The sequence below is a fragment of the Amblyomma americanum genome, chromosome 7 (assembly GCF_052857255.1).
Source record: "Amblyomma americanum isolate KBUSLIRL-KWMA chromosome 7, ASM5285725v1, whole genome shotgun sequence".
Lineage (NCBI taxonomy): Eukaryota > Metazoa > Arthropoda > Arachnida > Ixodida > Ixodidae > Amblyomma > Amblyomma americanum.
The window spans coordinates 24209619-24224510 of record NC_135503.1 but is presented as its reverse complement, the minus strand read 5'-3'; the positions used below and the strand labels follow the sequence as shown (position 1 = coordinate 24224510).

The window sequence follows — 14892 nt, the reverse complement described above, 5'->3', positions numbered from 1 at the left end:
AATATCATCTGCAAGAAAGAAAAAAAAAATCCCTTGATTGCCTGCTAAATATTAAATTGAAACTGATCAGGATTCCATTTAGCCCCAATTTGAGATTTAACATTCCCTGGAAAAGGAAAAACTGCCTGAATGGAACATCACCATTCAAAAACGCTCTGCAGCTTCTCAGATTCGCGTCAAATATTTGTCAGTCTCCAATGCATACTGTGTCCTTACTGTCGATTACACGCAGAAGAAAGTGTATCAGACATTTCCTGCATTCCGTACACCGCTTTCACGTGGAAGACAACATTTTGGCCTGAAAGCAAAACTATACGTAGATAAAAATGTCCAACTGCTATATATATATATATATATATATATATATATATATATATATATATATATATATATATATATATATATATATATATATATATATATATATATATATATATATATATATATATATATATTAAGGACCGAACCTATATATGAAGGACCAACAGTCACCGAAAACCAAGGTGCTTAGGAGAATATTTCTATTTTTTTTAATTTCTAGTGCCAATCAATTGCATTTAAAGAAAATTATTTATAAAGCAGCAGAAAACACACACACACACACACACACACACACACACACACACACACACACACACACACGCACACACACACACACACACACACACATATATATATATATATATATATATATATATATATATCAAATCACCAAAAATTGAAGAAACACTACAGGATTTCATTCACGACGTTTCGGCTGGAGGACCAGCCTTTTTCTCGAAACGTCGTGATCGAAAAAGGCTGGTCCTCCAGCCGAAACGTCGTGAATTAAATCCTGTTGTGTTTCTTCAATTCTTAGTGATTTGATATATATATATATATATATATATATATATATAACACGAGGCAATAACACATTCAATTTATACAAAATGTGGCGCAAGATCGGGAGAAGGGAAGGGCGCAACAGAAGTCCTAAAATGTCAGCCTGTCTCTTGCATGCACAATATACCCGGCGTTCGCACCTCGAACTTGGCCTCGACTAAACGCCTCAACACGACGGTCGCTCCGAGGGCCGAACTACCTGTATACGTCATCCAGCCGTGTAGTGTTCCTACGGGAGCGCCAAAAAATCTATACATATAAAAATACACAGTCGCCGTATACGAAGGTGCAACGGCGCTGGTGATAGACTGTAACATGACGACTGTGGCTGGAAAGAAGAAAAGGATGGGAAAGGGGGGAGGGTGAGAGATAGCGATCTCCAGTTGCGTCTAGGCAAAAATGAACTGCATATACGACTCGCAGGCTGCTTCAATCCGCTCGTGATGGAGACAGGCACACATTGCCATCGGCGCGCCGGTCGTCTAGCCAGTGCACCCGTCCTGCAACCGAGACTTCGCGTGAATAAGTTATATATATCCATGCTGTCCTTTTCGCCGAACCATATATTGTTCGCAAATACGGCTTTATTCGCAGTGTTATTTCGCGGTTCGAAGATACATAACGCACACGCCGAGTTCCCGCTTTTAGCGAAGCGCCGCTTACACCGACATTCTCAGCCGCCTGAGCACTGCGTATAACAAGGCGTTAAAGTACTGAAAAGTTAGAAGAAAAAAAAACAAAATCTTTGCGGAACGAGCATCAACCCTGGAACTGAAATCTCTCTGCGGCGTTTGCGAAGGAGCCAAAATTAACTCAGGCTTCGCGCCTAAACGGGTCTGGAGGAAATTTATTTGACTAATCTTTACTGTTATTAGTTCTTCGATTATTTTATTATCTGTTTATTTTTGTATAGCTGCCGCGGTCCGTAAACTTTAGCCGCCAAGTGGCAACGAGCAGTACACAAGCGGTATCCACATTGCAAAAAACGGTTCACATTACAGAAAAGTCGCTCCGTGATGCCGACAAGCCTCCGCGGCCTGCATGACGAAGCTAAATAAAACTACATGCCCAGCGCGGCTTCTCCTATCGTCCGTTATCGGTCGCCGGAGCCGAAGCCTCGAGCGCGTCACGCGTCACCCGACGCCGCTTATCTAATCGGGAGAGAAGGTCTGGCGGCCGTGCTGAAGAAGCGGCTCCTTCGTACGGGCCCCGTCCTCCTCATACCCACAGCCACTACGGCTGGGAAAAGCAACGGTCGACTATCGCCCTTAGTATTACGTGCAACAGTCAAGAACCATGTTCCCTTACGGCGGCCTTCCAGGGACACCCTCGCGTTCGGCTTGCACAGTTGCGACAACAGCGCCACGCTAGCTATTAGCGGCAGCACAGTGCGCCAACAGCGCGTACGCAAATGGTCCCCAGGGTTCTGTGTGGATCCCCAGTGTGGGTGCCCTCTAACCGTCTGCGCCGTTTCTCCAATAATACATTGGTCACGATCAAACTCGCACCATGCTTTCTCTCACTAAAAACTGCTTGGCGTTGTTCAAGCAACCCGCCGCGGTGGCTCAGTGGTTAGGGCGCTGGGCTACTGATCCGGAGTTCCCGGGTTCGAACCCGACCGCGGCGGCTACGTTTTTATGGAGGAAAAACGCTAAGGCGCCCGTGTGCTGCGCGATGTCAGTGCACGTTAAAGATCCCCAGGTGGTCGAAATTATTCCGCAGCCCTCCACTACGGTGCACCTCTTTCTCCCTTTATTCTTTCACTCCCTCCTTTACCCTTCCCTTACGGCGCGGTTCAGGTGTCCAACGATATAAGGGACAGATACTGCGCCATTTCCTTTCCCCCCAAAACCAATTATTATATGTTCAAGCAGAGCCCTCCACTACGGCACCTCTTCATTTTTTCTTTCGCTCCCTCCTTTATCCATTCCCTTACGGCGCGGTTCAGGTGTCCAACGATATACGAGACAGATACTGCGCCATTTCCTTTCCCCAAAAACCAATTATTATATGTTCAAGCAGAGCCGATAGAACGAAACGATCTTTCTCCTTGGTGACTATTTTGTTTGTATGATGCGCCACGAGTAGTGATCCTTCACGATGATAGGATACGCGGTTTTGCCTAGGCCAGTAACGAGGTGTGTCGGGGAAAAAAAAAAAATGTGCAGACGAAACTGAATCGTTATATCTCGGCCCCAGAGATGGAAGACGGAAATCAAAGGGCGAATTTTTAGCCCTCGAGATTGGCCGGCCCACAAATCGGCAGATCGGCATAGCAAACGATAGCCAACACTTTACGAAAACTCGCGAACCTTTCTGGCATGGCACGATTTTCAAATTCGGCAGCAGACCAATAGCTGGCGTCAGTTCATGTTCCGAAGGTTTTATTGATATGGAATAATATATAAACAGCTAGAGAACGAAAAAAAAAGAACACTGCAACAACAAGAACGTCAAAGAAAGACAGCCCGAGAAGAAGCAGGAATTACGTATGCTCGATGGCGCACGAAAAAATTATGGCGCACGACGATTAAGCCAGCCCATTAATGGTCCCTGCACACATAAAAACAACAGCTGTCTCCATGGGACCCTCCGAGCCCGGTAGTGCAATAGAACTAAATACAGCTTGGCAATCAATACTGACGCGGATGGTTAAGACAACATAAAACAATGCAATACTGCAGCGGATAGACGATCCCAACAGAACGCTACGGTGAAGCGGTGGTCCCGGATTCGAACCCCGGACCAGGGCGAATTTTTCTTTAACTGCGAAGTTTCTGCGAAAGCTGTATAGCTTTCCTTTGGATGCCAGTGGGTAATTACTCTCTTATTACAAATCTACTCCACCTTGGGGGATTCCCCTAAAACATGTGACCAACGCTCATAAAGATAAAAGTAAAAGCGATGGAGATAAAACACCAACTGCGAAGAAAGGAGCGTCTGCACTCTGCGGGCGTTTATTGCACAACTACGCCACAGACCGAAGCCTGCATGTATGCATGCAGGGGGGCAGATTTGTGGGTAACTTGAAGGGGGCAGTTGGCAAGGGTGTCGGGGGAAGGGACGGCTGACCCTGAACACGATACGAAAAGAAAACAGCTACTGTGAAGCCGACACAGGAGACAGTGCCGTTGCTGTTTTTGTATCACGAGGCGTATTAACCGCGTTCCTGTGTGAGCTGTTTCTCACCGTACAATTTCTTCCGGGTGTTGGTTTCCTCCTGTACGCGCCCGCTGGCTCGATCGCTACAATCGGTCACGGCTCATTTCATCTCTGCCTGGCTCCTCGACTGTCGGCGAAAAACAACACCGCGCAAGGTGGCCGAATCGTACGAGGACCCTGAGAGCCAGCATAAAAAGGCTCGATCTGCTATTCAAAAGGTGTTCATCACTACTTCCGTTTTCAATGAGGCATCAGCAAACGAAACTAATCCAACATGGTCGACGTCTTTTGAATTGTCGCAACATAACTCAGTGACTTTCTCCGACCATCGTGTGATATCACATGAGTGGTGCTTTAAATTGCAAGCAAGGTGCAACGAAATGAGTCGTGTACTGTTTGTAGCACAACTGCGACGAGATGATAGACTCAGCCTAGCAGAAACCACATCTTCTTCCTTGTCTCCTAGCTCATAAGTGAGCACATATGCCGGCGCCAAGAACTTGGTATGAGTGGGCGAGCGCCTCGGCCGTCACGCGTGCGCTGCGAGCCACGCTGAACGAGCGATAGCATATATTGTAGAGTTGCGAAAAGGGAAACAAGGGGAACACTCAGATAGAAAGGGGAACACTCAGATACGGCGCTCAAGAACCAAATTTATCCCTGCTTCTTCATCTAACTTCTCGGGAAAACAAAAACAACCGACTACGGGCTATGCTGCGCAAGCCAAGAAACTCGGCGAAAGCAACAATAAAATGTTTATGAAATTTTTGAAAATCTGACCCTTTCCTCAATTCCTTCCTTCATAGTCTAGGTGCCCACACCGTCCACCCGTACTATCTTAATGGAAAGCAATGCGAACAACGCGGCGCCAACACGCTCCGCTGTTCAAATTTATTTTGATTGCACATTTACCTGTTGGCAGCAAGAAGACTTTAGAGTCGTCCTGGAATGTATCATGAACGAATCCAGCGTTTTTTTTTTTTTGCTGTCACCGAAGTAAAAGCGCGATGAAAAGAAATTCGAACAGTGAGCGTACCCGCCGCGGTGGCTCAGTAGTTAGGGCGCTCGGCTACTGATCCGGAGTTCCCGGGTTCGAACCCGACCGCGGCGGCTGCGTTTTTATGGAGGAAAAACGCTAAGGCGCCCGTGTGCTGTGCGATGTCAGTGCACGTTAAAGATCCCCAGGTGGTCGAAATTATTCCGGAGCCCTACACTACGGCACCTATTTCTTCCTTTCCTCTTTCACTCCCTCCCTTATCCCTTCCCATACGGCGCGGTTCAGGTGTCCAACGATATATGAGACAGATACTGCGCCATTTCCTTTCCCCAAAAACCAATTATTATTATTAACACTGGAGCGTGTTGGTGCCGCGTTGTTCGCGTTTCTTTCCATCGAGGTACACGCATGACACGTAAGGCATTCACAGTTAGGGTGGCTGCTATGTAGCGACGTCTCAAGGGCACTTGCTTTGTACAAAGCTTCGAAAATCGTGTTGCAAGAGCGTGGCAAACCGTGCATGTGCATTTGCTGCAGCTGCGCATAGCTCGGCGTGACAAACGATACCCCAAGCAGCGAGACAGCTGAAGAGGTGGACGAACTGGGGGAAAACATCTGCCGGGACGAATTCCAAACGCTGTCTTGTTACGTTATAGCCTCTTGAAGAAAGATCGCGGCTGCTCGGTTAAGGGAGGCTCGTCGTGCGCCACTAGCGCGGAATTGTTTCTCGGCGGTCTTCGGGCGAGCGAGTACGACATCTCCGCGCCTTCATTGATCCGCGGTTTCTATTCTTCTCTCGTCGACGACATCGGACAGCTCGATCGTTTGACACGCACCGTCTGTCAGCCCCGGCATCCTCACGACCGACGAGCACGCCGGCCCTTTTCTGGACGCGGCACTGCCTTGCCACCGTCGGGCGAACGCGGTGTCGTTGGAAGAGAGAGAGCTGACGCGACTGGCATAAAAGGGCAGAGAAAGCGATGAAATGACGCTTCAGTGCTGGCCCAAAATGTGGTCCTCTTCGTCGGCCTTCGTAATACTCACATTTTCTTTCACTCTTCCTTCCTTTCTCTTCTTAATTCATTTATTTAATAATAATAATAATTGCTTTTTGGGTAAGGGAAATGGCGCAGTATCTGTCTCATATATCATTGGACACCTGAACCGCGCCGTAAGGGAAGGGATAAAGGAGGGAGTGAAAGAAGAAAGGAAGAAAGAGGTGCCGTAGTGGAGGGCTCCGGAATAATTTCGACCACCTGGGGATCTTTAACGTGCACTGACATCGCACAGCACACGGGCGCCTTAGCGTTTTTCCTCCATAAAAACGCAGCCGCCGCGGTCGGGTTCGAAGCCGGGAACTCCGGATCACTAGTCGAGCGCCCTAACCACTGAGCCCCGCGGCGGGTTCATTCATTTGCTTGAATTAATTTCATACGAATTGTCTCCAGAGGCTCAGCAATAGGACCACGGGAAATGCCTGACTACGATATTCGACCCTGGCAATTATTCCGGAGCCCTCCACTACGGAGCCTTCTTCCTTCCTTTCACTCCCTCCTTTATGCCTTCCCTTACGGCGCGGTTCTGTGGGACAGATACTGCGCCATTTCCTTTCCCCCAAAGCCAATTAATGTTATTATTATTAGCACGCCACACATTTCGTATTACCGCATGGTTACACGGCATTCAGGATGTTCAAAGTTAGGCTTTACGGCTAAAAAAAAAAAAAAAACCAAGAGCAGTACACAAATGTCATATTGTAGATCGGTTATGCGACCAGGTGGACACAAACAGTGAGAAAAATTGTCATCGCAACACGACTAATTTGACTTTTTATCACATGCAGTTAGCGCGCATGTTCATTTCGAAAACTTAAAGGCGGTGGCATTCAAAGAGTATTCTATTTTGTGCAATTTCAGCAACGCGCCTGTGTCCCGAGATATTACGACTTTCAAAACAAATCTTGTGGCGCACCTTCGGCAGTTTAAAAGTTAATGATTCTGTACAAAGTAAGAAATGTAAGTTTACTACATGCGATCACCATCACCGCTGCTTCCGTTTCATTCCCATAAATCGCACAATTTCTTTTTTATGTCCCTGGGTAAAATTATCTGGAACACCATGTATTCATCCACAATGCATAGTGGACGCCCATGTATATAGAGCAGAACCGAGCATATGGGATACCGGTCGTTCTATTTCCTACAGTGCCGGACTCCACTGCTATATCTTCGAAGCCGAGCCTTACACACCATCATATCGCGATGTTCCGATACCGTGACATTCCCAAAAATTAGCGGCGAAATCGGGAAAAAGGTTTGAGATGTCCTCCTTCGCTCAAAAAATTTGCGAATGGAATAAACTCCCACGTGATATTGCTACCATTACCTCCACTGATGTATTTTTTTTTCCTTTTTGCGAAATATTCATTGTTATTAAGCTCATTGTTTTTTTCTGCAATGATTGTCAGTGTTGCATGTATGCTTAATTGTTTGATTCAGTTGCTTGCCTATTTGCTTTTTGTCTGCATTTCCCGCTTTTTCGACTGTTTGAGTTGCCTTACCCCCCCCCCCCCTCCCCTTACTGTGATGCCTCACGGCACTGTGGGTATAGTATATAAATAAATAAAAAATAAAGTTTGGCATCGCAGTTTACTGCATAAGCGGTAATTCATTCTTTCCCGGTGTGCGACAAATGCACCGCCTTACTCTGACGAAGCATGCGTTAAGAAACAGTCCGCAGAAAATTATCCCGAGCTGCAATGAATCCACGGCAGGCTGCTACCATTTCAGCGTTTAAATGAACGGTTGCGCGGCGCGTTTTCGTTGCCTTTCGCGGAGGCGCTGCCTTTCGCAATAGAAGAAGAAAACAAAGCCCTTTGCTTTTTTTTTTATTCTGTCTTCGCCTCCTTGTTGTGCTGAGTTAAAAAAAGGTCACCTTTCAATGCCCTCAACAAACGTCACTGCCATCACCTTCCTACGAGTGCGTCTCCCTCCCTGTGCCTTCAAAAAAGCAGCCAATTAAGTCGGACGAGAAACTCTACAAAGGAAAAAAACAATGAGAGCGAGAGAGAGAGAGAGAGAGAGAGAGAAGCTTTATTGAACCCAGAACAAAAGGAGACATGATGGAAAAGTACAGCGAATTACCGCGCGGAATTCAAAGAGCGATATAGCGACTGCATTCAGTGAACTCTCTCTCTCTCTCATACACACACAAGTATGAAAGGGCACAACTCGCACACGAGCGCCACAAGTGCACCAAATTAAGTCCAAGAGAAAGTAAGTGTAGCAGGGGTCGGCAGAAAGTTGGGTGGGCGGATGAGATTAAGAAGTTTGCGGGGATAGGGTGTGCGCAGCTGGCAAATGACAGGGTTAATTAATTGGAGGAAAATGGGAAAGAGGCCTTTGCCCTGCAGTCGGTGTAGTCAGGCTGCTGATGATGATGATGAAGTCCAACATCCAACATCCAGACCAGTTATTAGGACCCCTGTCAAAATACACAGGATGTGAGACTGACAATGGGCGCGCAGTGGCTGCCCCTCCTGATTGGACGAACCGGCACCTTGGCTCCAATGGCGTTTCGCGTAGCTATCGAGGTTGACCAATGACCGCTCGCCGTCGCCCGCCAGCCGTCTGCCCACGACCACTTAAAGAAAGAAGGAGAGCGCCAAAGCATCACCTTGGTTCCGCTGAAAGACCGGCCAGACACGAGGAATGTTGTCTCGCACGGAGCTCGACGGTTGCAAAAGAAGCGCTGTCCGTAATCAGACGCCACCAGTCCACTTCTTGCGTTTGCGAAGAGCGACGCGCGAAGCGAGCAGACGACGCCTCGGTTTTCGAGCAGACGACAACATGCGCTGCTCGACAGCGCCATGGCCGACTGATACTACGTGCGCTACTTGCAAGACCGGCAGCGCAACGTGTGCCTACGTCGTGTCGCAACGCCTAAGTGGCAGGGTGCCGCCGTAGCGGCTCGCAACCGTGAGATAACAACCGGGAAGCGCCGGTACGTGATGAATAAAGAAGGAATAACAAACAGAAGAAAGGCGGATACGAGCTCAACTTTCGAACCCTACTAATTCGCGGTTGGGCGGACATGATAGCTGCTTTAAGCTTGCAGTAGACACATGCCCGACAAAGGACTAACATGTAATGACCAACTACTCAGACTTATCGTTATCATCCCAAGTAACGGCAAATGTTTACGGCGAAAGCTGTTATAAAGAGCCCTCCCTCTTCGATGCATTCAGAGAGAGAAAACCGTCAATATTCGGTCACGTGGCCGTTCACGTGCTAGCGCCAGGCACGTTACCGTGCGCCCATTGTGGTAACCCTGATTTCTGCAAATTCTGTAGGTCTCAGTGTTACAAAAATGTAGCCAGCAGCACGGCGACAGTTTCCGCTGAGTTTAGCGAGTCACAAGCAGAGCGTAAGCGCTTGTCAATTATTTATCGCACCTCTCAAGTCCGTTTATCGGGCCGCGCTGACTTCTGACTGTTGTTCTATCTGCTGGGAGAGGTGCGGCTTCGTGTATCTTACATATCGGGGAGGCGCATGCAAGTGGTTTTCTGCTGGAGCAGGGATACATTTCTAAAAGCTAGACGTGGTGTAGAATAATTTGTGCTATTTATATTTAGCTTTACATGCGCTCTAAACAAGAATTGCCCTATAACGGAGTAAGAAGAGAGTAAGCGGTCCTTTAGCGCACTCCCTAATAGGGAGTTATTCTCTAAAAATACGGACTACTTAACAGCTGGTAACAGAAACAGACTGCCTCTTCAAAACATGCGAAGTTCTTGCATTTACCAAAATTTTATCTGAGGTTCCGATCTCATGTAATTGCTGAATTCAAGACCTACGGCGCCGCGTTAAAAAGTCTCCTTCCTTTGCTAACTGCATCAAGTTGCCACGCTTTCAGGTGGGAATAGGACTTCATTGCCAGCAGTATAGACAATCCGTATATTTAGTGGCCGAAATCTACCCCGGGACTCGGGCAGCATATCCTGCCTCTGAAAGTTAATGCTCTAGAGGACTGTTTACGCCGACTTGACTCCCGTATGTGGAATAATTTATGCTAGCTGTGTTCTGCCGGCGTCTTTGTCGAAACAGCTTTTAAAAATGTACCCTCTTTGCCAAAAGTATATGCCCAGGCTGTATGGTATGCTTATCACTAGTATACAGCATCCCTCCCTTATAAAAGAGGTCTATAGACAGTCTATGGACTTCTTATAGACTCTATTGCCATACTAAATATATTTTTTCCTGTCTATTCACAGTCTGTAGACTGCCGATAGATAAAAGTCTACTGAAAGTCTATGGCCATAAATCTGTAATGTCGATAGACTGCCTATAGGATTTGTATTGCCTATATAGACTACTCTCCAGGATTGTAATTTAGGCAGTCTATAGACTTTATAGACAAAAGTCTATGGACGGTCTATAGACTAAAGAATTTTTTTAAAGGGCTTACGGCTTCCCTAACGATAAAAAGGTCCTAAAAAGTGAGAACAAGGGTTCTCTTTACCTTACAAAGATATAGAGCTTGGGGGGGGGGGGGGGCATAAGTGCTACAGTATAAGACCGAGAAGCAAACCATGCAGCCTGGTCAATTTTGGCACAGAAGGTACCTCGTCCAGTTGACCGCTGTTGGCGCATGACCGGGCTGGGCTAACTTGGGAGAAGGCTTCATCCCGCAGCGGACGCATCTGTGCATCTAACGATGACTGTCATATTCTGGACGCCACTGCGCCACCTGGCATGCCATTCATTAAACCAGAACTTCTCTTTTCTTACCGAATAAATCCTCGACTAACAAAATTATTATTTGGTCATTCTACACCGTGCACATTTGCGCTTTCAAGAGCGTTCACAAAGAACAGCGTTTCTCAACAATCAGCAGTGAGCAGAAGAATGATTTCTTCACAATGGCCCGTTTTTGTTTACACGAAAGCCAGCAATCACACTGCAGATAGTTCTTTGTTCTGCTATGCGTACGATTACTTTGCGCGGTCGACTGTGGAGAAGTTACCTTGTTTACGATACATAAAGGACAATGCCTGATGAGCAATGCTTTCTGATACCACCAGTGTTCAGGAACATAGAGGCTGGCCGCGCTATCGGGTCTTTCAGCCTGTTTTTCTGAAAAACTCTTCGCTTATGCTTAACAAATACGCATATGGCTGCCTGAAATGTCTATAAAACTAAGCGCCGCAGTCTTTAAATTAGGTGCGCAAATACATACAAGCACCTGTTGGTAAAACTTTAATGAGGAGTGGTAGCCGTGTGGCGTTTGCAAGTGGAAAAACATCTGAGCCTGTATCACAATTCTTTTCAGACGATTATGATCCATTGCTGCCATCCATAATAATACCGAATGGCTGATACCAGCGACAACAAGGGTGTGGCTGCATACCAGTCAATGAGGACTGGCGAAAAGAAACAGAATTAGAAAGTGATAGTTATATTATCCTGAACTTCGTGTGCCGCGCGCGGCACATCAGGGTCATCCGATTCCACGAGACACCCACTGAGCTTGACACACACGTTTCCTCCGCGGTTCTGCTGCAAGATGGCATTGCTCCAAGAAAGCGTTATAGAGGGGACAAGTAAACAGCCGCCTTTGCTTTCGTCATTGGTTGCCTCGGCAGGAAAGCAGCGACCGGTTCACGGGCAAGAAGATATTTTTGTGACCACATAACGCGTGCGCTGCTTACTTAATTACCAAGCACTCGCTGTGAAGGCAGCACGCTCTCTAGAAGCATCCAGCTGCAGGTAATGACCGCTACGTACAAAGTAAAGTAGTAAATTTTGGGTTTAACACCCCGAAGCGACACTTAGCCTATGAGGGAAGCCGTATACTGGAGGGCTCCAATTAATTTAGGCTATCTGGGGTTCTTTAACGTGCGCCGACATCGTACCAGCCAACGGATATTTGCCTCTACCGAAATACAGCCGCGACGGTCGGTATCGAACCCGCGACCTTGGGATCAACAGCCGAATGTTTAAGACACTAAGCCATAGTAGTATCGTGGCATACGTTTCAGTTTTTGCAAACGTAATCTACAGCAATGCTAAAGAGGCAGCAGTAAAACCGCTAAGAATTGCATAAGCACGCCGTACCTACGAATGCAACAAAGAAAAAATAATGATGAGCGGCAACATCTAGTGTGCATGATAATGATAGCTTTTTCTTTATTTCTTCCAGTACCGTGGCCACTTTATATCTTTTCTTCATGAGACGTGCCACTTCTAAGCCAGCCGCACGATCGAGTGTAATATGCGCCGCCACAGCAATTCCTCGCAGAAGCCTTTTGGACTCGCAATAAGCTCTCCGACGTCCGCCGATCGCTCTCAAAATTCAGCAGCCCATGCCTTGATCAAGAAGCGCCTCACAGACGCGGGTCTCGTCTGCCCACTTCACTGACTCTTGGCTTCGGGCAGGGAAAAAGGAAATGCACTAGGCAGCGGTTGTTAGCCGCTTTCGCAAGAAGAAACAGGTTAGCGGAGCGAAGTCGCTTGCGCGGCGCCGCGCGCGCAGGGTCACCTTGGATGCCTTCTCTTTAAGCCACGGTTTATCTCTATGAGGGCAGGGACGACGAGGTCGTTATCGCAGGCAGGAGCTAGCGATGGGATAACGTAGACGGCGAGGGCCCTTGCGGTCGTGTCGTAAACAAGAGGCCACCACGAAGATCGTCCGACCAAAAAAAAAAAAAACGAGTTCGGCGCCCTCTCTCGGGAGAGCCGCCAAAACTGGACAAGGAGACGTGCCCTCTGGCTAAGGTCTGGCTCCGGCAGGTGGCGATCGCGGACATAGCTTTTCGCTCTTGTCTGGTCCGCCGATCGTGCGTGCCAATAGATGAGGCTAAGAGAAGGACTTCACGAGCTGAAACAGCCATAAGCGGATACAACTCAAGAAAGGAGCAGCACATACAACTCAAAAGAGGCCCCTCTAGACCATGGCTTCGGCCTGCTGTGATGACGTCGCGGTCAATCGCCTTGCGCCTGCTATCGAACATACGATGCCACACTATCAGGTGGACGCAGCTGGCTGGAGGGTAAAGCGAACTAGAATACCAGTATTCTAGTTCACTATACTATACAAGAGGCAACCTGCTTGAGCCAGCCGAGAAGACTTCTCATTGAGTCTATGGCCCACAGAGAGCACACTAGACTTCATTAAACACAATCTTAAGAAAGGAGTAAGCCGGGCTAGTTGGCACATTCTTTGCATGGAAACAGCGCCCGTGTGTGTCTTCCTTTCTTGGTCCCGTCTGCTGCGCTGTTTCCATGCAAACAATCTTAAGCTACAATGTTAAGCGACATCTATCTTGCCCATCATGACCGACTGCTTGCTGAATGACTTTCTTCATCCACTGTTGCAAAGGTTTTCAGATTCGTCGATGATTACTTATGGTGAATTCCAATCGCAGGCCCGGAGCGGTCTGCACGCTGTGACAGAGCGCCTGAATCCGGCGCAGAGCGCGCGACCTGAAATTGCGATTGGAGTACACTTGCTCTGGCCAGAGCATGCAGGCCAGAGCATGTAGGGCGCCGCTATCGCCGCTGAAAAAGAACGTCACGAAAACTTCCGGTCGGATCCGCCGATTTCGGCGGAGCAGTCCCGACTGCTCCACGGAGCAATCTAGGCTCGGCAACCGCTCCCTGCGTATACGATTAGAAGACGCGATCCGTGCCTCAGATCTGCGTTTGGAATACAGTTGCTCCGAAAAGAGCAGGAAACGTCAATTCCATTCCAAAAACCTTTATTTCCACCAGAGAAGAGGCTCCCCTACTCCCCATCTCTGGCACGCAGGCCTAGGGGTGGGGGCCGGGAGCCTCGCATCTAAAGGCAGGCATAGAGTTCTTGGTCTCTTGCGGCCTCCAGTGCCAGGTGAATGACTTTTTTCTGCACGGCGGGGTCCGCGCTTTGCAGAAGGGTTTCCCAGGCTTCCTTGCTATTTATTCCTTCTTTAATCCCTGGGGAGTGTGTACATTCCCAAATGATGTGATCTAGGGTCCCCCTATTCTCACATTTTTTGCATTTTTCCTCTATTTCCTTTTCCCTAAATACGTGTGATGCCCACACCGGGTTTATGAAGTTCCCAGCTTGTAGTCTACGCCAAGTTGTAGCTTCTTTATTCCATAGTGTTTTGTCCGGCGGAGGGAAAATCCTCCTTTGACTTCTATAGCTCTCTATTATTTCTGCATAGCTGATCAGTCTCTCATCCAGGTCCTTGCAGTCGGGCGGCTCTCCCCTGGCTCGGAAGTAGAGGTCTCGAGCCAGGGTGTTTGCCGCCTCGTTTCCAGGGATGGATGCGTGAGCTGGTACCCACACGATGCGTACGTCCCTCCCAATTTCCTTCTTTTTTAGAATTTGTGCTGCGTCTAAGGCAATCCTCCCTCTGCCATAATTGTAGACTGCAGTTTTGCTGTCACTAGCTATAATTTTGGCCTGCGTTCCTACGCATGCGAGCGCTATTGCGACTTCTTCCGCCGTTTCCGGGTTGCGGCTTCGAATGGATGCTGCTATCTCAGGTTCCCCCTTTCCGTTGACCACTGAGGCCACGGCTGCTCCTAGCTTCCCACTTGCTGCATCTGTGTATGCCACTGCTTTCTTATCTAGACTGTCCAGTCCTCTGGCCATGGCTTCTGCCCTCTTTTCCCTTCTTTCCTTGTTGAATTCTGGGTGCATATTTTTGGGCAATGGGTCTACTCTGATCTTTTCCCTAGCACATTTTGGAATGTCTTGTTTCTTTTGCATCCCCCTGTCGGTTTGCCTGTCGACCGCTTCTAGTATAGCTCTGCCGGTGCTCGTCCTGCTGAGCCTATCTAGCTGCGCTGATCTTACCGCTT

The 14892-nt window shown here is 48.0% G+C and overlaps 1 protein-coding gene and 1 non-coding gene across 2 annotated transcripts in view; one reads left to right on the top strand and one right to left on the bottom strand.

Annotated features, from left to right (window-relative positions):
• Positions 1-8986, bottom strand: part of ras (Inosine-5'-monophosphate dehydrogenase ras) — a 35765-nt gene extending 26779 nt beyond the window's left edge. The window contains exon 1 of the mRNA XM_077631515.1: positions 8720-8986. Coding sequence (XP_077487641.1) covers positions 8720-8914 — 195 coding nt within the window. The 5' untranslated portion in view covers positions 8915-8986. The remainder of the gene's footprint in view (positions 1-8719) is intronic.
• Positions 2440-2511, top strand: TRNAS-ACU (transfer RNA serine (anticodon ACU)). Its single transcript has one exon. It is a non-coding gene; the product is annotated as a tRNA-Ser (tRNA).
• Positions 8987-14892: the final 5906 nt, after the last annotated feature.